We start from the raw sequence: 23,903 nt of genomic DNA, 5'->3' as shown, positions 1-23,903 counted from the left end.
TTCAGGACGGGATCTTCCGCGGAAACCAAGGGAGTTGCCCAGGCTAGTGCAGGGCCAGACAAGGCACTGATCAGATAACCCACCTTAGCCTTATTGGAAAAAAATTGTAGCGGACAGAAAGCAAAGAAGACCGTTAGGGCATCCAGAAACTCCTTTGTCTTCTGAGGATCCCCAGAATATTGAGGTGTAGCAGCAGATACAGGTGGCACATCCATTGACCGGGAGGACAGAAGAACTTGTCTTAGTGCAATATTTTCAACCCGCAATTGCTGTAACTCTTGAGCTTGTTGTTGGACGGTCTTGCAGCATGGCTTGTACATTTTCTACTACGTCTCCCTGTGGTCTTTCCATGGTCTCGCAATGCGGATTCTCTGGGTTTTGAAAACTGTCACGATCTTCACAATGCTTCTCACCTTTGACTGACTGGTTTGAAAGAGCACCCGGCCTTCTGCTGGGTCTGGATAGACCAAGATAGGGGTGACCCTTTCTAGTAGCCATGATGCTGCTTGACAGGAAAACGCCAAAGCAGTCCGTACCCTCCAGAAGGAGTCCCAGAGGAAAAACCCCAAAAATGGGAAAAACCTCAAAAACAGGAACTCCTGAAAAAGAGGAAAAAACAGGAATGAAAACTGGAAAAAAGAGGAAACATTCACAACCAGAGGAACAGGAACTGGTAAACAAACAACGAACAGGAGTGAAGATCACCACCAAGAGGAAGTGTTTGCAACGCGAGGTAGATCAGGACTGAGTGACATATATACTGGAAAACAGGAAGTGACAACACAGGAAAAGGAAACAACACCATCTTGGATTGGGAAAAGGCCCATAGAAGAGAATGGGGAAAAGTAGCAGTATAAGAGAAAAAGGGCATGCTGGGAAAAAAGAACAGAAGAAGACAACATGGAAACCTGCAAGAAGACAGCATGGAGACCAGAAAGAAGAAAAAGACAAGAGCACAGAAAAACAGAAGAAAAGAAGAAAAAGGAAAGGAGTCCACCACCAACAGAAAATAAAAAAATATTACAAAGACAGGTAAGGACGACTCGACCGGAAGCATGGAAAATGCTTCCCGACATGCGTCGCAAGATCTGGGCAAAAACTCAGAGGATGGCGCTCCGATAATCGGAGCCGCTGTCTGACTGTGGTTGTACGCAGAGACACCGTGGTTAAGCACGGCGTCACAAATTTGGGCGCTTGATGGAACACATATTACATTTGTCCCCCCCGCCAGAATGAACAGGTGTTCAGAAATCGGAAGAGTTTCCACTCTGTTAATGTATAGATGGCGTGCTTGGTGGACCAGTACATCTCCAACGTCAATGCTAAGTATCCTGGGTCAATGCATGATGCCTTTGTCCTGAGGAAAAGCAACATCCCAAATGTGATGGGCCAGCTACAGAGGCACAAGGTATGGCTAATAGGTGAGCCCTGGTTCCCACCCAGTAGATGTTGGTGTATGGGTATGGCGTGGGCCATATGGGATAGTGTGTGGATAAATGTTGTCCCTCAATATTTCAGGTGACTCTGGTTACCCCAAACTCTCATGGGTGCTCACCCCTGTGAGGAATGTCAGGACAAGGGTAGAAGAATGTTATAATGAGGCCCATAGGCGAACCAGAAGGATAAAGGTTCCAGTGCCTCCATCTGACAGGTGGATACCTGTGCTACTCACCCAAGAAGGTCTGCCAGATAGTGGTGGCATGCTGCATGTTGCATAACCTGGCCCTCAGACGCCATGTCCCATTCCTGCAGGAGGAGGAGGAGGCTGGAGATGCCCCTGTGGCAGCAGTGGACCCTGAGGACAGTGAGGATGAGGAGGCAGAGGATGAGGACAATAGAACATCAGTGAACAGACAATACTTCCAATGACACACAGGTAGGCAAGTGTTACTTATGACATTTGTTTGAATTTCTGTGGCACTGGCATGCTGATATTTCCCACCTCTATGGCCACTTACTGTTCCCTCTGGCAATTCATTTTGCAGATGTTGGTGACCTCACATATACTCCTGGTGTGATCACTGCAGCCAGCTACAGGTCATTAATCTATGCTCATTTCCTGTACAGTTGAATTGCAATGTTTGTACCTGTTTCAATGAATACATGATTGATATACATGACATACTCCAAACGTATTTGTTTTCCAAGAGTGTTTTAAGTGTTAAAATATAGAGGGGCAAGTGCAATGGGATGGGGTGATGATGGAGGAAAGTCCAGGGTATTGTTCCAGTCTGTTTGTAGCACAGGTGCTTTGTCCAAGGGGGTATAGAAAAGGGAGCAATGGCAGTTCAAGGTGGACAGGGTGACAATCAGGAGAGTCTAATTTCCTGGGAGGGGTTTTGGCAAGTGTCTCTGGCTTCTGTCTTGATCACAAGAAACGTTTGCAGGGGGGTTCTGCATAGGGAGGGGTGCAGGTGGCCTGTGAGTCCTGTGGTTGGGCCTCCTGGCCATTAGCGGCAGCGGAGGTGGAAGTCTGTTCAGATGTCTGGCTAGTGGCAGGGGTCCACTGTTGTGTGACTGCCTCCCTCATAATATTGGCCATGTCTGCCAGCACCCCTGCTATGGAGATCAGGATGTTGTTGATGGCCTGCAAGTCCTCCCTGATCACCTGGTACTGTCCCTCCTGCAGCCGCCTGTTCTCCTCCACATTGTCCAGGATTTGGCCCATCGTGTCCTGGGAATGTTGATATGCTCCCAGGATCTCTGCAAGTGCCTCCAGGAGAGTCGGTTCCCTGGGCCTGTTCTCCCCCTGTTGCACAGCAGTCCTCCCAGTTTCCCTGTTGGCCTGTGCCTCTGTATCCTGAAACGTGTGCCCACTGCCACTGATCCCAGGTCCCTGATTGTCTTGGGTAAGAGGTGTGGCCTGGGGTCCCTGTAGCGGTGGACACACTGCTGATTGACCTGTCCTGGGGACAGAGGTGTGGGTATGCTGGGTGGATGTGTGACTGGGCCTGCGTAACCGGCTCTCCAGACTATGGGCCTCTTCTGTTGGGGGACTGGATAGTGCTGGCACTTCCTCTCCGCTGACATTGGCTGGGGTACCTGTGGATATATAAATGATGTGTTATGGTTTCTGTGCCTGACATATTGTGCATCTGTAGCTTTCCCTCTTTGGTTGTATTTGCCCTGGCAGCTTTCACTTGTGTATGTTAGTGTATGGTGGGATTGTTAGTTCTCTATGGTATGCATGCTTTAGTGATGAGTGTTCATGCAGGGCTGTGAGGGGTGTCCATGCATTGGTAGAGCATGCAGGGCTTGGCATTGGGATGAGTGAGATGTGATGGTGGGGTGTGTGGGAAGTGGTGGAGTGATGGTAGTGAGGGTGGGGGCATGTGATGGCATGCAAGTAGGTGGTGGTAGTAGTAGAGAGTTCACTTACCAGAGTCCAGTCCTCCTGCTCCGGCCAGGCCCTCAGGCCCAGTGAGCTGGTGTCTTGTTGCAATGGAACGTACCTTCCCCCTTAGGTCGTTCCACCTCTTCCTAATGTCATCACTGGTTCTTGGGTGCTGTCCCACAGCGTTGACCCTGTCCACGATTATCTGCCACAGCTCCATCTTCCTAGCTATCGATATCTGCTGCACCTGGGCTCCAAATAACCGTGGCTCTACCCTGATGATTTCCTCCACCATGACCCTTAGCTCCTCCTCTGTGAAACGGGGGTGTCTTTGTGGTGCAATGGGGGTTGTGTGAGGTGTATAGGTGAGGGTGTGTTGGGTAATGTGTTGGGGTGTGTAATGTGGGGGGCGTGAGTGGTATATAGGTGTGTATAGTGTGTAGCTCTGGTTGTGTCAGTGCTCTTGATGTCTCTCTGCTGGCATGGTTTGTAATGGTAAAGGGTTGTGGGTAATGTGGGTGTGTGTTTTATAGTGGTGTGGGTGTGGCATGTTTATGGGTGTCAGCTGTGTGTTGTTTGAATTGGCCAATGTGTTGTTTTGTCTGTGGGTGTCCATTTTGAGCGTGGCGGTATGTACCGCCAATGGTTTACCGCTGTTGAGTGTCCGCCATGGTGATTCGTGGGTCTTAATGTGGTGGGTGTTGTTCTGTTGGCGTAACGGTGTGGGTTTTGATACCGCCACTTTATTACTGACCTTTGGGCTGGCGGATTTGTGTCTGTGGCTGAATACTTACGGATTGGTGTGTGTCATAATATGGTGCGGCGGTGGTATGTTGGCGGCACTCTGGGTGGCGGCAAGTGGGATTTACTGCCAACGTCATAATGAAGGCCTCAGTCTTTTTTCCTTATGTTCACTGAGGTCTTTTATACACTGTCACTTCAGACCATTTCAGACCACAACTTGTGTGATCTGCACAAGTGCCACAGTAGGGGCCTTTGTTAGATGTACAGGCATAACATTTAATCAATTTTCTTAATGTCTTTAATATCTTCATTAGTTCTTGTGGGGTCATGGTTGAATTTCCATTAAAATTATTTTGGTTCTGAGGAAGGCTTTGTAGACTTAGTACGTTTGAGGCCGAAACATCAAAGCTAAGTCCACATCTGTATTGTACAATCCCAAGATCTTTGCCTATGAACTGTTTTTTCGGTAAAGACAGACACTAAGGGCCTCATTATGACATTTACCGCCGCCAATGTCAAACTGCCATCAGGCCAAACATGCGGCCTGAACCCCACCGGCCCTATTTTGACTTCCTCGCTGGGCTGGCGGGTGGAAACAGTGTTTCCGCCCGCCAGCCCAGTGGGGAACAGGGCCTTAACGTTGCAGCCGGCTCCTAATGGAGCTGGCTGCAATGTGGTGGTGCAGTAGCCGCAGCAACACCTGTCATGCATTCCACTGCCCGTAATTCGGGCAGTGGAATGCGCGATGGGGCTGGGAATGGGGACTTCTGCACTGCCTATGCACTGCCATGCCATGAGTCCCCCATTCTGCCAGCCTTTCCATGGTGGTCTAAACCGCCATGAACAGGCTGGCGGAGGCTGCCCTGGTGGATTACACCCGCCAGGACCGCCAGGCTGCAGGCTGGAGGCAGCCTGCCAGTGTCGGCGGTTGGACTGTGGCGGCTCCGTCACGGTCATAATGTGGCGGTCAGACCTCCACTGTGACACCGCCAGGGTCATAATGACCCCCTATGTACTTTAAATGTGAACTCTACATACATTGCCATATGTATCTTTTATGATTGATGATTTTGATTGTGATGAGACATGTTTGATGTATGTTAGGATAGTATGTGTTATGTACCCCTTGATTATTTGTACAGAAGATAGATTTGTGTTCACATAATTGTACACGCCTTGTTCTTTAGAATAATTCATTTGTAAATCTTCTTACATATATGAATAACTTGATTTGATTCTATTTGTCACTAATTTGAGAAATAATTCATTGTTTATCTTTACAAAATCTCATTTCTAATGACTCCCTTGACAGCCATTTACCTTTACAATAGCCAGTACTCAAGCTTGGAAGGGATTAATGGGTTGCTGATTTCTGCAAAAATGCTTTCTGTTCTGAGCAGCTACATGCATGCGATTAAGGGACTTTTTCATTTTCAGTCCCAGCAGGGCCCAAAACAAAGTCCGAATGTAAGGGGCCATCAGCCCAGCTTTTGTTTGAGTATGATCTTGACTAGGGGGTATCTGGAGCCTATTGCCTACATTAGTCGCGGCTTGCACTGTTAATGAGGACGGGGGCGGGGCCTGCGCGGGAGTGGCAGCATGCGGGAGCGGGTTTAAAAATTGTTTTAAAAAATAAAATAAAATAAAATAAAAACTTTCCTCGCTGCGCAGCTCCTCTCCTCCGTCTCGCTGGCACTGCAGGCACAGGCTCCCAGCCTGCCCTGCACCAATCCTGACGCTGCTCTGAGCAGCATCAGGATTGGCTGGAAGCGCCCTGGGTGGGCGCTCCCAGACAGACTGGGAGCCTATGTATGCTCTCTCCAGCCCAGCAACGGTGTTGCTAGGCTGGAGAGAGCCTACAGCGCATGTGTGTTGCGTGCGCTCCAAGGGGAGTGCTCTGTGCACTCCCCTCTAAGGCTGTCATCCCCCATGCCCCGCCCATTTCACCACAAAGGAATAATAAACCTATTCCTTTGTGGTGAAAGTGTTGCAGGGTCTGCTGATTGGGGGGGGGGTAACGCTTTTCTGCCATAATGGAGGAGGCGTCCCTGGCCTACATGCAGATGCATTGGAGCAAAATAAAGGCACACAGCTTATTATCGCTTCACAATTACTTAAGAGGCTTTGTTAGACCTCTGTATATAAAAGATATGCATGCACTGTACGAATGTCAGATGTATAAGTATGAGTGGATACAAAAATACCAATTTAATTTAAATAGGACTTTTTAAAATTATTTTATAGAGCTAGTGAAGGGTGTCAGAGCACTTTACATCACATGCACACATTATACATTGACAATAATAAATTTGTGCAAGTGTGTTTATATGTACAGTGCGTTAGATTAAAAGAGAGTTGCAAGGTGTAGGAGACTTTAAGGGTTCCCGGACCCTTTTTTCCAATTCCAGCACTGTCTTTCGTTTCTTGTGCTGGAAATCTGATGCCCATGATGAGAGGGGAGATAATGTTGCATAACAGCCCGAGCTGACTGTGATTTTGTGGGAGCTGGGCCCACATACTGGATAAACAATTGACAAGGCGGCATAGATAGGGTCAACTGGCCACCAGCACGTGCACTCTGGGCTGTTTTATTGGCAGGGTCACCTGACCGGTGGTGCCTGTGTTGGATGGGCTTGGGGTGGGTGTAAAGTCCAGGCCTCAAGGACTGGCTATGTAACAAACACTAGAATGTGTCCAGCAGGATACTATGCTGTTGACTTGCAGCTAGGGAACCAGGTTCGAGTCTCGGCATGGCCTCAACATCCTGTGATTTTGGGAAAATCACTTATTCTCCTGTGCCTACCAAAAAATGAATGTGTCCCGGTGTAACGTAACAGGTGCTCGTGTAAAGCGCGTCCGTACATTCGGGTTGAGTTCGCGCATCGCGCTATATAAAAAGGGAATGAAAAAAATAAATTGACACCCCCTTGCCCCAGCCTACCCCAGATCCGCCCAATAGGTCTCTCGAAGCTGACTCTCATTGGATAGAAGTGAGCCAACCACCAATCGCAGCCCCGTTGCTAGGATCCAGCTCCTAGTTGATGGCAACCAGGTCACATTATCAGTGGTCCGTATGGTGATGTAGGCGGGCCGTCGCCTATGGCCTCGGCCACAATAGGGCTAGGAAAACGTCGATGCATGACGTCTAAAGATTGCCTTGCTTCGCATACTTTGAGGACAGTGGGGATGGCAGTTCGGCCCCCGTCACCCTTGCACATGCGCAATTTGAATTATTTGCGACAGTCGCCGTTGTGTTTACTGTATGTACGTCACGCGCAGAGGGCTCGCGCTCGGAGCGTCCTGTCAACAGCAGGCGCTCGCGCACGTAGAACGTAACGGCCGCAGAGCGCACCTGAGACCGGAGCTGTTCTGTCAGCAGCAATGTCGGAGGCTGGGGAGCCCGTCTTGCTGAAAAAGCCAGGCCTCCTGCCGACCCCACAGTGGCACACAAAGCCTGCGGACGGGCCTGTTCGCCGCCCGCCCCTGTTGCCAGCCCCGGCCCATCCTTCGTACCTGCCCGTGCACCCAAATGCTCGCCGGGGCCTGTCTCCTCCTCGCCGCTCCCTGCTGCCTACCCCCATCTCCCCGCCCCCAGCGGATCGCAGGCCCCTGTCACCGCCCCTGGGGTGCCGAGGCCAGTCCCCCCCGCGGCGCTCTCTGTTGCCCACCCCCGTCTCGCCTCCCCCTGCTGACCGCAGACCGTTATCTCCGCCTGGTGGCTACCGGAGGCCCTCCCCTCCTCGTGGCTACCGCCCCGCCAGCCCCTCGGGTGCTTTCAGGTCCCAGTCACCTCCCGGTGCCTATGTACCTCCCTCCCCTGCGAGGGTCCCCCGGCCCGGGTCCCCTCCTGGTGCTTTCCGACCCTCGAGCCCTCATGGAGACTACCGACTACGGTCGCCTCCACGCAGACCTCTTTCACCTGGGGGCCGCAGACCTTCCTCTCCTCCTCGGCGACCCTTCTCCCCAGGATCCCGCAGGCCACTCTCTCCTCCTGGATCCCGGAGACCTCCCTCACCCTCTGGAGCCCGCAGACCCCTCTCGCCTCCTCATAGACTCCGGTCTCCCCCCTATCGCAACCTGTCCCCTCCTCCGGGTTACTCTCCCCCTGAGCAGTATGGTGCTTCCCGCATGTCGCCCTCCCCGGGCTCTCTGAAGCCTTACACCCCCAGGCATTGCGATTCATCTCGCAGGTCTCCCTCCCCGCGCTCCCGAAGATACCCATCACCTCCTTCAGCAAGATACCACCGAGAGCCGGAGAGCAGTAGGCGGGTGAGTGCTTCCTTGTGCCGGAGGCGGACAGGCGTAGGTAGGAAAGTCACGAGCCAGCACATAAGAGAGGCGGTAGGAAACGGCGAACTAGAGGTATATAGTGCGAGCTCTGTTAAAACGACAACCGAGCATTAAAGGAGAGCGAGTTATCGACAGTGGTAAAAATGCACAGTTGGTACGACCGGCAGCGATGTAAAGTAACAGTGCGACCAGTAAAGTTAGAAACGGATGAGTTAACCACTTTAAAAAAGGATACCAGTGGAACCAGTACGTGGGGCCGGGGGCTAGACTACATTTGTTAGTCAGAAAAGTCATCGGAAGTGGTGGTCAAGGAACTGGTAGAGTGTAACACATATAATAAGCACGTGGGGGGCTGGTAAAGAAAGTAAGAGGGATAAGATGCTTCCCAGTTCAATCTTCAGTTAGTTAAAGAAGAGTCGTTAATGCTCTTCTATATGGTCTTTGGAGTGCGAGAATTCCATATTCCGATCGCTTAAAACATTATTGATTTTTAATGTAGGCACCTCAAGGAGGAGGGATTCTACATTGTGCAGCCTTAGTTGAAGATATTCATTTTTTTTATATTTAAGTAGTTTGGAATAGAAGTGTGTAGAGCTCTGTGGTATTGCATGCCGTCTTAAATTGTGCTCGTGCTTTAATGGAGAGCCATTGTAGTATGATAAGAAGATACATGGTCATAAATCTCACATTCAGAGCCAAAGCCACAAAGCCAGTGGCCACATGCAGCACTGTTTTAAGTGTAAAGTGATGTGGGAGTCTTTGACAATTAACTGCCCCTTGAAGTTCATACCACAAAAGTAGATGGGGCTTGGTTCTCTCTCCGGCGTAAAATGTTCCCCATTTTGCCAGCTGGTGCTTAACCCCTTCGCTGCCAGGCCTTTTCCCCCTCCTGTGCCGAGCCTTTTTTCGGCTATTTGGGGAAGTTCACGCTTAGGCCCTCATAACTTTTTGTTCACATAAGCTACCCACGCCAAATTTGCGTCCTTTTTTTTCCCCCAACATCCTAGGGATTCTAGAGGTACCCAGACTTTGTGGGTTCCCCTGAAGGAGATCAAGAAATAAGCCAAACTACAGTGAATTATTTTTTTTTTTTTCAAAGAAATGGGAAAAAAGGGCTGCAGAAGGCAGCTTGTGTTTTTTTCCCCCTGAAAATGGCATCAACAAATGGTTTGCGGTGGCAAGATCACCATCTTCCCAGCTTTCAGGAACAGGCAGACTTTAATCGGATAACCCAATTTTTCAATACAATTTTGACATTTTACTGGGACATACCCCATTTTTACAATTTTTCGTGCTTTCAGTCTCCATCCAGTTACTGACCAAAATGGGTGAGAAACCAATGCTGGATCCCAGAAAGCTAAACATTTCTGAAAAGTAGACACAATTCTGAATTCAGCAAGGGGTCATTTGTGTAGATCCTACAAGTGTTTCCTACAGAAAATAACAGCTGAAATAAAACAAATATTGAAATTGAGGTGAAAAAAAAACAGCCATTTTTCTCCACGTTTTACTCTGTAACTTTTTCCTGCGATGTCAGATTTTTGAAAGCAATATACCGTTACGTCAGCTGGACTCTTCTGGTTGCGGGGATATATAGGGCTTGTAGGTTCATCAAGAACTCTAGGTACCTAGAGCCAATAAATGAGCTGCACCTTGCAATGGGTTTTTATTCTATACTGGGTATAAAGCAGTTCATTTGCTGAAATATAAAGAGTAAAAAATAGCTATCAAGAAAACCTTTGTAATTCCAAAATGGCCACAAGATAAGGTGTTGAGAAGCAGTGGTTATTTGCACATCTCTGAATTCCGGGGTGCCCATACTAGCATGTGAATTACAGGGCATCTCTAACATAGACGTCTTTTTTTACACACTGCTTACATTTGGAAGGAAAAAATGTAGAGAAAGACAAGGGTAAATAACACTTGTTTTGCTATTCTGTGTTCCTCCAAGTCTCACAATAAAAATGGTACCTCACTTGTGTGGGTAGGACTAGCGCCCACAAAAGGAAATGGCTCAAAACACAACGGGGACACATCACATTTTTTCACAATAAACAGAGGCGTTTTTTGCAAAGTGCCTACCTGTGGATTTTGGCCTCTAGCTTAGTAGACACCTGGGGAAACCTAGCAAACCAGTGCATTTTTGAAAACTAGACACCTAGGGGAATACAAGATGGGGGTGACTTGTGGGGATCTGACCAGGTTCTGTTAACCAGAATCCTTTGCAAACCTCAAAATTTGACCAAAAAAAAACCTTTTCCTCTCATTTCGGTGACAGAAAGTTCTGGAATCTGAGAGGAGCTTCACATTTCCTTCCACCCAGCGTTACCCCAAGTCTCCCAATAAAAATGGAACCTCACTTGTGTGGGTGGGCCTAGCGCCCACGAAAGGAAATGCCCCAAAACACTATCTGGACACATCAAAATTATCAAATACAAAACTACCTATTTTTGCAGGGGGGCACCTGTGTTTTTGGTCCTGGGCTCAGCAGCCTTCTAGGGAAACCTACCAAACCCAGACATGTCTGAAAACTAGACACCCTAGGGAGTCCAGTGAGGTGTGGCTTGCGTGAATCCCCAATGTTTTCTTACCCAGAATCCTCAGCAAACCTCAAATGTAGCCAATAAATCACATTTTTTTTCCACATTTCTGTGTGGGATCACCGCACTGGGACACATTTCATACCACCCAATGTTCCCCCTCAGTCTCCTGGTAAAAATTATACCTCATTTGTGTAGGTGGGCTAAGTGCTTGTGAAAGGGAAGAGCCAAAAACATGTCGAAATTGAGGGGGAACAAAGAGGGTCCAAAAGGGCAGTTTGTAAAAAAAAAAAAAAAACGTTTTTAGGCTGACAAGTGCAGCAGAATTTTTATCGGTATAGATGAGACAATGCTGGGTGGTAGGAATTTTTTGGATTCCTGCAGATTCTGGAAGGTTCCATCACAAAAATGTGTGATTTCCAGCGAAGTTGGAGGTTTGCAGGGGATTGTGGGTACAAAAATGGTGCGGGTGCATGTGAAACACACCACCTGGGAATCACCCAGATGTTTAGTTTTCAGATGTGTCTAGGGCTTGTGGATTTTTCTACATGGCAGGGTCCCAAAGTCCATAAAGTGCAGCCCTCACCATTCCAGGTGATGATTTTGAGAGTAAGCCAAGTTCTCATGGCCCAAATGTAAAACGAAAACCCAAAATAATCAAATGTCTTCTTGCTTGATGTGGGATAAGATGTTTTAGAGTGCGGGGGAGAGCTGAAATACTGTCACCCCCTTTAGTTGAGGTGGGGGTGTAACCAGGCCCATACTGGTTGGTAGCCACCACCCCAATATATATATATATGTTTTTAAATTCCCTGGCATCTAGTAGACTTTCTACCCCCCCGGGGTGTGGATCAGGGGTAATTGCCCCATCTGCCCACTAGTGGGCAGAACAACTTTGGCTCAATTTTTTTGGGGTGGGGGTATGACCATACCCCCACCCTCTTTTTTTTTTTTTTTGGAGAAAAAAAACTTCCCTGGCCTCTGGTGGGCTTTCTGCCCCCCCTTTGGGGCAGATGGGCATTCCAAAAATAGGGCCATCTACCCCCAATGGGGGGCAGATATGGCCAACAGCAATGTGCCCCCATGGGGAATGACCATTACCCAAGGGGCTGCCTCCCTTAAGAAAACACACGCATACACACACACACACACCCTAATCCCTGGTGCCTAAGTGGTTTCTGCCCCCATGTGGGCAGACTGGCCTAACAAAAATTGGCTGATCTGTCTAAATACAATTTGCCCCCCCCCCCCAAAGGGGAGCGACCCTTGCCTAATGGGTCACTCCCACCTCTAAAAAAACAAAACAAAAAAAAAAAAACACACCCAAAAAAAAAATTTGCCCTGGCGCCTAGAGGTTTCTGCCAATAGGCCGATTTGCCCAGGTGGGGGTGGGGGTGGGGGCAGAAATGGTCTAAAATAAATTCCCCTTCCCCGGTGTTTAGTGGTTTCTGCCCCCCCTTGGGGGCAGATTGACCTCAAATCAGCCGATCTGCTCTCAAAGGGGGCAGAAATGGTCTAAATACAGTTTGTCCCCCCAGGGGAGCTACCCTTGCCTAATGGGTCGCTCACCATCTGTAAAACAACAACAAAAAAATCCCCAGTGCCTAGTGGTTTCTGCCAACCTTGGGGGCAGATCGGCCTAATTTAAAATAGACTGGTCTGCCCCCCCCGAGGGGGGCAGAAATGGCCAAAAATAAATTTGCCCCCCTCAGGGGAACTACCCTTGCCCAAGGGGTCGCTCCCTAATGCCAGTTTCCTAAAACAAAGTAAATCCCTGGTGTCTAGTGGATAAAACGCTCAGAGAGACGTCAAAGGGAAGGAAATTCTGCATTTTTCTTCCGATCGTGCTGGAAGCTGAGCTTCTAGCGCGATGGGAGGAGGCCTCTGTGATTGTCAGCGTGCGATCGCGCGCTGGCATCACATGGGAGTTAGGGGAGGTCAGGAGTGGAAGGGGAAGGGATTCCCCCTTCCATCCACAACCGGGGGGGTGTGGGACCCATGGGGGGAGTGACCGCTCCCTTCAGTTCCCGGGTGCAGGACGAGGTGATCTCGTCCAAGGCACCCAACAGGTTAAACTTTAATTATCTGAGGTCTGATCTTGGGAAGCTTGAGTATTGCATAGTCTTCTGCTTTGGGCCCCCAGAATATTTATTAAACAGATCATCTAGAGTATAGACTGCTGTGGCAAAGCTGGTTCTGAATCGTGCCAGGAGGTCCTCAGCCTCAGATGTCTTAAAAAATCTTCGCTGGCTGCCGATTAAGCAGAAAATAGATTTGAAATCGGTGTGTTTTCAAAGCGTTACATGGACTTGGACCAGTTCCTCTGCAAAACTGTTTTTCCAGATATGTTCTGAGAAGGAATCTTCCTCATCATCAGCTTTCTTAGCTTGCATTCCCAATCCTTAGAAATTAGAAATGGAAGGATCGGCCTTCTCAATTAGAGCTGCTCAACTATGGAATCAGCTCCCGGGCCCCCCAGAAACCTGTGTATACACCTGGTTGGGCTGTTCTACTACTGTTCTTTGGTACCCAAGCCCCCCATAGCTCTATGATACCTTTTGAGTGAAACGTGTGCTCTATTAATACTTATAATAATAACAATAATAATAATGGAGGGGGTGTTGAAAGGCCACTGAGGAAAGAGTTCCCATAGTCTAGTCTAGAAAGAATAATTACTTGAATAAGGGACTTTAGGTCATATAGGATAAATTGCCTGATTTCTCTAAGGAGCCTGAGTTGGTAACATGCACTTCTGGACATCAGAAAGTGTTGACTATCATGGAGTAAGTTTACAACTCGGAAGAGTACAAAATCGATCCACGATTGCACAGGCAAATGTAAACTTTTTTTTGAGATTAGCAGGAACTCTGTTTTTGAAGGAGTGTGTGTTAGGTTAATTTGGGTTAACAGCAAATTAACAATGGGAACACAAGTTAAGAAATTGGCTGCCACATGCTTCAGCCTCCTTAAGGCTTTAAGAAAATTACTGAGATGACTGCCAGAGTTACAACGGAGAGTGGTGGTCCAGGGCCTAATCAATTCCCGTCTAGATTACAGGAACTCTCTCTACTCAGGAAGCCCAAAGACAGTTATAAATAGACTATAGATCATACAAAATGCGGTTGTCCGAACAGTACTAAAACTCCCAAATCTCAGTCAGTGACTGCTGCTAGGAGATCCCTACACTGGCTTCCTGTTACCAAAAGGATTCAATTCAAAGCACTTTGCTTGGCGTACAGATCTCTGCGACAAGGGGTCTAAACTTATTCAGAAGCTAGTGACACTCTATAACCCACTAAGACTGTTGTACTCATAAAGTTAACTCCCCTTGGCAGTGCCAAAGATGTCGAGAGACCGTAGTTGTTAATATTCCTCTACTGTTTCCAAGCACTGGAATGCATTTCCCCTCCAAATTAGGAGATTTGAATCCGAAGCTAACTAGGAAGGCACTAAAAACATTTCTTTTCGAATAATGGCAGCTGAAGGAGTTGGCATCCTGAGGTTTAGTGCTGGGAAGCCCGCAGGGTTTATACGTCTGAGACAAGACTAGATGATGCACAGCTTTAGCAAAAAAAAGTTATGCTGATACATTTGACAGTGCATGTGTACACCTACAGAATGATGCAATATATAACTAAGACCAAATCCTTTATGCCCAATAACTGAACCAGGATACTACATAAAATAAAGCAGGCAGCATCATTCTAGTTCTATTATTTTAATGTATTTATTGATCCAAGATGTTGGACTCCACACAGAATGGGAAATAAAAATAAAAAACTATGAAAATGCTTTTATGAAAGCAGTGGCATAGTAGCAAAATGCAGCTCTTGGACCCTCCCCAAAACATAAAAAGTGGATTATTAGGCTGTGAGGTGAGGGTAATCAATAGAGGAGTGTGTGGGGGCGCAACATAAGACCACCTTTTTATGAGTGAGAAAAACAAACTAATTAAAAAAAAAAGAGTAAGGGAGGAGGTTGTAGTGGACAGATTAGGGAGCAACATGAGGTGCGTGGAGTAGGCATTTGAAGCACACGACGGGGAGCTTGAAAACACTTGTGGAATGCCTAAAGAAATATAAAATACATTTAAAAACTGTTAGATGTGAGCAGCGGAAGGATGCAGGTCAGTCATTCAGAATAATGTTAAGACAATCTATGTTTCACTGGAGGTAATAACAGTAGAAGGAAGGCAAACTATTGAACAAGAAACAATCCAAATGAGTGATGAAAAGTCCAACTAGTGGTGACTAATGAGCAGGCTCGAAGCCTGCGAAGGCAATGCTGGCTAAGATTTTGGAATGGTCCACAAGAGGGCTTTCACAGGCAGCTAAAAGCTGTTTATAGGCAAGACCTAAAAGGCCTGTTAAATAATCATCTGTGGATTCTGCAAGTAGAGCAGTGAGTTGAGAAAAAAAAAGTAGTAGCTGATGGCAGATTTTCACATGTTTCTTTGGCCTCATAACTCTTTTTTTTTCATTTAATGTTGTCAGAAGATGCCACTCACAAGTGACCCATCCAGGTTAAGTATGGTTGTGACCGATGTTTTACCGATTGACTGGGAGAAACCACACGCCAGTCAAGTGTGATCACTTTGGTATGGGTAGTTTTCTTGATCTTTTTCAGAAAACCCATCGCTGATAAGTGATCAAGTAATAAAGCATGGTTGATATCCCGAGCTGTAATATTAACACTTCCTATAGTTAATATTTGAAAATTGCAAACTTTTAACATGGAACCCCATTGAGTACTACCAACAGTGTGATGGAGAGAGTGCAGCCATGGATGCTTCATGACTGACTGTATCCATCAATCACACTAAGATGACCCTAGTCCGATTCAGAACAAGTAGGACGCCTACAATAACGCAGCGCACGTTTCTCAATCAGGGTATGAAGCTTTTGTAATTCTGTGTGTCTCAGGGCTGCTGGTAAATTGGCTAATTCCCACAGACAACCATTATATCTCTAGGCTTAAGTTGTTATTTTGTATTACAAAAAGACTTGGCTGCAACACATTGGAATATGTGCAGTCGTGGTAGTTGCTAATATTGGTTACTGGCAACATATTTCAATCGTGCTGTAAAGTTTATACCGACTTTACATAGAGGAAATGTTGATTTTTCATGACCTTGCCCTCAGTGTTTATATATATTTTTAGTGGAACGACTTGGAATATGGGGAAGAAAGCCACAGTTAGGGAATATGTCCGAGGTAGAGGTCAAAGATCTAGCCATAGACGACTCGGAAGCAATCCTTTTCTGTAGTGGAAATTGCAGCATGGGACTCCCCACCCCCTCTATCGTTACTGCTTCACGATTATTTGCATAGGATATGTACCCGGTCCTGAATTCTATGTCAGGCCCGGAGGCTCAGATTATGCTTCTCTTTCTATGCTCTTTGTTTAACAGCAGCCAATCAAAAAAGATAACACGAAAAAACTACATATCCCAATATCTGAATATGTCACGTGATGACCACAAGAGGAGGACGTCTATAAAGTGATGCCTCACACCAAACAACTCCTCTTTCTTTGCTGCTTCGCAGCCAGTTAAGTGCATTTATCTTCCATTATCCAGTGTTTATTACTGTGTGTTATTTCTGTTTAGGAGCGTTTTTTCCCCTCCCTGGAGCGACTGTTCGGTTCGCTTCCATATCCTGTGGAGTGGGAGCAGGGGAGCGAGGATGCGCGTGTTCTCCGCGCAGTCCTCTTTTTATTGCCGGTTTCAATTTCATTTTCTGAATATAGAAGCTCGTTTCTCAGAGTGTCAACTTGCTTGCCCCCAGGGATCACGTGTGGCAGCAGTCTGAAAATAGCACGCTCAGCCCGGAGCGTTGTTTCCTCAACTCGCTGAGTTATATGTACTCACGCTCGTAGATCGGAGCGTTTGCTTGTTTGACCTCGTCGCGTTCTGAATGTAACACGCTCTTAAATAGGTGCGTTTTGTTGGTTCTTCCTTATCTAAATTGTTAGAGACTGACATTATTCTACGTCTCCTGGCCGGCTCACTCCCCCTTTACACCACAGTGCATGTACACTGGGGTTGCAAGAAATTTGTATTTAGGCTGGGCCTGCACTTAATGTGTCTCTGCTTCCAGGGCAGCTCCTTCCACATTTTAAAAGGAATTATTTGCCCTGCATTACATTTACTTCTGCTACTCTGGAGCCCCTATGCTGTTACAGCATGGCTGGCTATGAAGACCAAGCTGATGATGGCTATTATTTGGATGAACCGGCTGGTTCTTTTGAACAGGACTTGGTATATGCCCTGGGCGCTGGAGTGCGTCATACAGTTAATCAAGCCTTGGCTCAGGCTATTAAACCCATTAAGCACCACCTTCTGGGTTTTGCGGAACAACAAGGCTGGGTAGCCCTGTCTGGCATTCAGTCCATTATGGAACCATCCCTATCTGCGGGTACCCAAGCCACTAAGCAGAGTCATAACCCGCATTCTGCGGACTTTGAAAGCCTTATCAGGAATATGGCCAGGGAACATGATTACTATTCAGCGTCACAAAAGAAAGCTGCAAGTGACCCAGCTTCCTCTTCTTCCTCTGATCACTCTGCTGAGCAGGGGGATGAGCCCCCTCGGAAATGCAAAAAGAAGACACTTCACCAGGAAGCTCCTACTCCTGGAGTCTTGACCTTTGAGCTGTATGACATTGTCCATCCCCGGTCTTCGCTGTGGTTGCCACCTGCTGAAGTAGCAGATTATGTTGAATCCCACATCAGGCATAGCTTTGTGAGGTTCGCTCCAGGCTGCGGTATGAATGCCCCAGACTGGATTTTCCCTCCAACGTGACAGAGACCCCAGAATTGGATCCTACCCTGGTCACTTTCCTTAAAAAAAAAATATCTGCCAAGGATCCAAAGAAAGGTATTGATTACGCCTGGCGTGGTTGTCGGGATAAACTGTTAGACGTGTCCGGCCCACTAACGAAAATTTTAGAGATGGCTTTTCAAGCCAAGGAATCAGGAGAAGCTATTAACCCTGACATTTTGGCGGGTTTGGCTCAAAAAGCGTTTGGCTTCCTGGGCAATAAAAACTGCGCCATATATTCGGATCGTCGTCGCTCCGTTTTGATGAAGTTGGACCCCAAGTTGGCAGATTCGGCCACCTCTGAATCAGGTCCTGTGGCTCAGGGCTTACTGTTTGGTTCTCCCTTCATAAAAGAATGATCGAAATTTTGTTGCAACCTATGCAAGTTTGGACAAGGCCCAAGGTTCAATCAGACGAGTGCTGCGTCCACTTTTTCGAGGGGCTGGACGCTACAAAGGGCGTGCCTTCGGCCGCTTCAACCAGCAGGGCCCCCAATGTGGTTACTACCATCAAGGAAGAGGTGGGTTTCAGGAGTAAGACTCCTCCTCTTCAACCTTCTACCCATCACGACCGAGAGCAGGTCGCTCCAGGTTTCGCAGGGAGAGATCCAAAGGCCACCAATATTTCTCCCAGGAGTCAAGATCCACAGGTGAGATTGATTGCAAGTTCAGATGTAATGTTGGGGGGCAGAACTCAGTTTTCTGCAAGCATGGGGTCTAATCACCTCAGATGCTTGGGTCTTAGAGACCGTACAGGGGTTCAAACTGGAATTTTACGAGCTCCTGTTTCAACAGTGCCCTCCTCATCCAACATATTTTTCCCTTCAAGAACACAGTTTCATTTCCGCTAAAGTTTCTGCTCTGATAACTAAAGGCGCCATTGTCCAGGTACCAAAAGAACGAGTTACTTACCTTCGGTAACGACTTTTCTGGTGGATACATTAGCTACCTGTGGATTCCTCACCTAATGAATACCCCCATTGCACCAGCACTCAACGGAAATCTTCCTAGCTTCTGCACGTCGACGAGGACGTCACAGTTGCCCACGCAACGCTGTGTGACGTCATACAGGCAATAAGAGGTCCTCGCCGATGTCAGTACCAACATTTTTTACGTGCCTGAGAATAATAGGCCATTGAGATGAAAGAACAATAGTAATATTTAATGATATTCCAAACAAACACATCATTCTGAGAATTCAACCTTTCATCATCTCCCTTTTTTTTTTTTTTTAAATAACAAGTAAATATATGAACTATATATATATATATATATATAAGTCCTCAAACCCAAGAGGAGCACACTCAAGAATTACTTGGTTAGACCAAACAGGCAACGGGGAGGCGGGTGGGACCGTGAGGAATCCACAGGTAGCTAATGTATCCACCAGAAAAGTCATTACCGAAGGTAAGTAACTCGTTCTTCTGATGGATACAACTACCTGTGGATTCCTCACCTAATGAATAGAGTCCCAAAGCAGTACCGCACTCGGTGGTGGGTGCCTGAATGGTCAAACCAAGAAATCCTGCAGCACTGACGGTGCAAAATGGCCATCCCTTCTACCCTCAGAGTCCAAGCAGTAATGCTTCGCAAAAGTATGAAGGGATGACCAAGTTGCGGCCTTGCAGATGTCAACCACAGGAACACCGCTAGCCAAGGCCGAAGAGGCTGACGTAGCTCTGGTGGAATGAGCTCTAATACCATCAGGGGGTTCCTTCTTTGCTAAAGAGTAACACATTTTAATGCAAAGAACAACCCACCTGGAGAGTGTTCTCTTGTGGACTGCCTTTCCTCTCCTCTTTCCCACGTATCCGATGAAAAGCTGATCCTCCAGCCTGAAATCCTTTGTTCTGTCTATATAAAAGCTTAGCGCCCTTTTTGGGTCCAAGCGGTGTAGTCTCTCTTCTTCCTTTGAAGGATGAGGCGGAGGATAAAACGTGGATAGAGTAATTGTCTGGGCCAAATGAAAGGGTGAAACAACCTTCGGAAGGAAAGCAGCCTTGGTCCTCAACACCACCTTATCCCCATAAAAAGATGTGTAAGGGGGTTTTACAGATAGAGCCTGCAACTCACTCACTCTCCTTGCAGAGGTAATTGCAACCAGGAAAACCGTTTTAAGAACCAATAATCTTATGGGGCAAGAATGCATAGGCTCAAAAGGGGACCCCAGAAGGAAAGTTAAAACCAAGGTCAAATCCCATTGAGGCATAACAAAAGGAGATGGAGGGAATTTATTCATAAGGACCTTCAAGAATCTAAGCACTATCGGAGATTTAAACAAAGAAGGCTGGTCTGGAAGACAAACAAAGGCTGACAGGGCAGATAAGTATCCTTTAACCGTAGCCACTGCACAACCCCTCTGTGCCAGAGACAATGCAAAAGACAAAATACCTGATAAGTGAGCACGTAAGGGATCAATTTGCCTCTCTCCACACCAATTCACAAATTTAGCCCACCTATTAGCGTAGATAGATTTAGTTGAGTGTCGCCTGGGCGATAAGATAACATCCACTACATCAGACGGGAGAGAAAAGGAACTCAGGTTGCCCCATTTAATCTCCAGGCATGAAGGTGCAGGCTCTGGAGGTTGGGGTGTAAAACCTTCCCCTGCGACTGCAAGAGGAGGTCTGCCCTGAGAGGGAGACGGAGCGGAGGGCACAGTGAGAGTTGGAGAAGGTCCGAGTACCACACCCTCCTTGGCCAATCCGGAGCTATTAAGATGACTTGGGCCCGGTCTTGGCGAATTTTCCTCAACACTCGAGGAATCAAGGGTATGGGGGGGGAACGCGTAAAGCAGCTGGTCGCACCAGGTCATCTGAAACGTGTCCCCCAAAGCTCCTTGCACTGGATACTGGAGGCTGCAGAATAACAGGCAGTGCGAGTTCTCTCGGGTGGCAAACGGATCTATCCGAGGAAACCCCCACAACTGGAAGATTAGCCGGACTTGATCTGGATGGAGACGCCACTCGTGATCGGCCGAGAAATGGCGACTGAGACTGTCCGCACGTACGTTCAAGACTCCGGCCAGATGATTTGCTACCAAGCAAATCTGATGGTCCTTTGCCCAGGACAATAGTCGAAGAGCTTCTCTGCAGAGAAGGTACGACCCTACCCCTCCCTGTTTGTTTATATACCACATCGCGGTAGTGTTGTCCGTCAGGACCTGAACCGACTGACCGCAAAGGGATGGGAGGAAGGCCTTGAGAGCCAGACGTACAGCCCGCAACTCCAACAGATTTATATGAAACATCTGTTCCACTGGAGACCAAAGCCCCTTGATCTCCAGGTCCCCCAGATGAGCTCCCCACCCTAGAGTGGAAGCATCTGTTATAACTGTGGCCACAGGCGGAGCTTGCGAGAACGGCCTTCCTCGGGAAAGATTGCCGTCCGCAATCCACCATTTCAAATCCATGGCAGCATCTCTGGAGATTCTCACTAAGCCTTCGAGATCCCCTTTGTGTTGAGACCACTGCCTTCGGAGGCACCACTGAAGAGCCCTCGTGCCAGCGAGCATGCGTGACCAACAGTATGCACGAAGCAAACAGACCGAGCAGACGTAGGACCTTGAGGACTGGAATGACCGCTCCACTTTGAAACATTGGAACCAACGCCTGAATGTCCTGAACCCACTGAGGCGGAGGAAAGGCCTGATTCAATGTTGTATCCAGTACTGCCCCTATGAACAGGAGGCGCTGAGAGGGCTCTAGGTGAGATTTGGGCACGTTCAACGAAAAGCCCAGGTCGAACAACAACTGGGTTGTGGACTGCAGGTGATGCAACACGAGCTCCGGAGACCTGGCTTTGATCAACCAGTCATCTAGATAAGGAAATACTGCTATCCCCTTCCTTCTGAGCTCTGCCGCAACCATGGACATCACCTTCGTGAAGACTCGAGGTGCTGAAGTAAGACCAAACGGGAGGACCGCAAACTGATAGTGCTGCGACCCCACCACAAAACGGAGATACTTCCTGTGCGACTTGAGTATCGGGATATGAAAGTAAGCATCCTGCAAGTCGACAGACACCATCCAATCTCCATTGTTCAGCGCCAAAAGCACCTGAGCTAGGGTCAGCATCTTGAACATTTCCTGTTTGAGGAACCAATTCAAGATCCTTAGGTCCAGGATTGGTCTCAACCGACCATCCTTCTTGGGAATCAGGAAGTACCTCGAATATCAACCTTGACCCCTTTCCTGCTCCGGAACCAACTCCACTGCGCCCTTTGAAAGGAAGACTTGAACCTCCTGTTCTAACAACAAGAGGTGCTCTTCTGAACAATACGATGGGCGGGGCGGGATGGGGACTGAAACTCCCGAAAGGGAAGGGTGTAGCCTTTTCTCACAATGCTGGTAACCCAGGAGTCTGAAGTTATGACCTCCCACTTGTGGAGAAAATTCAGTAACCTCCCCCCTACAGGAGTGGAGTGAGTGGGAATCGGTGGAAGCCTAATGCTGCTTTCCCTGCTGCACCCCTCCAGAGGAAGAGGCAGAGTGCTGCTGAGTGGCTCCCCTGGTACGGACCCTACCCCTCCCTCTAAAAGATCTATAGGAGAGAGCAGAGGTAGGCTGCTGGAATTTCCCTCGAAAGGAGGAGGAGCCACAACCAAATCCTCGAAACCTCCTAAAAAATCTGGAGGAGGCAGAAGAAGGGGCTTGCAAGCCCAGCGACTTGGCCGTGGCCCTGCTCTCTTTGAACCTCTCTAAGGCCGAATCCGCCTTGGCACCAAAGAGCTTGTCCCCATCAAAAGGAAGGTCCAGTAGGGTCGACTGCACATCCGAGGAAAATCCTGAGTTACGGAGCCAAGCCTGCCTCCTCGTAACTACAGCAGTGCCCATTGCTCTAGCAACCGAGTCAGTTGTGTCCAAACCAGATTGGATAACCTGAGTTGCAGCTGCCTGAGCGTCCGATACCAGACATAATAGCCCCTGAGGGACCTCCGTATGCGTTGATGCAATTTCATCCATCAGAGCATAAATGTACCTTCCTAAAATACATGTAGCATTGGTGGACTTCAATGCCATGCTACATGAAGAGAACACCTTTTTGGATGCCATGTCCATCTTCTTGGAGTCTCTATCCGAGGGCACAGATGGAAAAGAGCCAGGAGCAGACCTTGCCGAGCAGGAAGCCTGGACCACCAAGCTTTCAGGCGTTGGATGTCTGGTAAGAAAACCAGGGTCAGCCGGTGCAGCCTGATACCTCCTAGCCACAGATCTATTGACACCTGAAGAAGACACTGGCTTCTTCCAGACTTCCAAAATAGGGTCCAGCAGCGCCTCATTGAACGGCAAAAGTGGTTCTGCTGATGTAGAGGCTGGGTGCAACACCTCTGTCATCAAATTCTGCTTGGCTTCAGTCACCGGCAAAGGAAGATCCAGGAAGCTAGCTGCCTTCCTGATAACAGAATGAAAAGTGGCCGCCTCTTCTGTATACTCCTCAGGAGATGACAAGTCCCATTCGGGGGAAGTATCTAGGCCACTAGCAGTGTCCAGCCCATGGAGACCCTCACAAGAGTCCTCAGTCTCTCCTTCCTCCAGGTTTTGTCTCTGGTACTCCTGCTCTTCAAGGAGGCGGAGAGCAAGCCTCCTCGAGGGCAGCCTCTCCTCTAACCTCTGCGTCGACATGGCATCAGCGGACATCGAAGAACGACGCCGATCTTCAGATCCGTCCGACGCCGGGTCTACAGACGCCATAGGTCCCTTCGGCGCCGAACGCGGAACCGGATGGAGAGAAGACTGCTTCGGAGTCATAGGAGGTCTAGACAGTGCCACTGGTTGAAACATCGAAGCCACTGGAGCCGAAGCTGTCGGAGCCGAAGTCTCAGGAGCCACCGGAGCCGATACCGGCATCGAGCCCACATTCCCCAGGGGGAGAAAGGGCATAAAGGGTGCCAGTCGAAGCGGAGCAGGAGCACCTATGTTGAAGGCCAAAGGGCCCGAAGGACCAGCCGGTCCACCACCTGGAGCCATCTGCTGGAAGATGGAAAACATCGCATTTAAAAATGCGGTACTATCGGCACCAGGGGCCAGGAAAGCCGGGTACTGATGTGCCTGGTTCGAAGGCGACACAGACGCCGGTCTCGACGTCTGCAACGACGGAGAAAACATTTGAGGCTGCGGAACCTCAAACACTGAAGGTGGTTGGCCCGATGACCCAGGCGAAGTCGGTGAGGCTGG

General features: G+C 48.3%; 1 protein-coding gene across 1 annotated transcript in view; it reads left to right on the top strand.

Moving 5' to 3' along the window:
• Positions 1-7,247: 7,247 nt before the first annotated feature.
• The window catches only part of LOC138296816 (zinc finger protein 318-like), a 292,496-nt gene continuing 275,840 nt past the window's right edge, over positions 7,248-23,903 (top strand). The window contains exon 1 of the mRNA XM_069236270.1: positions 7,248-8,347. Within this exon, the coding sequence (XP_069092371.1) occupies positions 7,460-8,347 (888 nt within the window). The 5' untranslated portion in view covers positions 7,248-7,459. The remainder of the gene's footprint in view (positions 8,348-23,903) is intronic.

The sequence above is a fragment of the Pleurodeles waltl genome, chromosome 5, assembly GCF_031143425.1.
Source record: "Pleurodeles waltl isolate 20211129_DDA chromosome 5, aPleWal1.hap1.20221129, whole genome shotgun sequence".
NCBI lineage: Eukaryota > Metazoa > Chordata > Amphibia > Caudata > Salamandridae > Pleurodeles > Pleurodeles waltl.
This window is presented reverse-complemented; position numbering and strand designations above follow the sequence as displayed.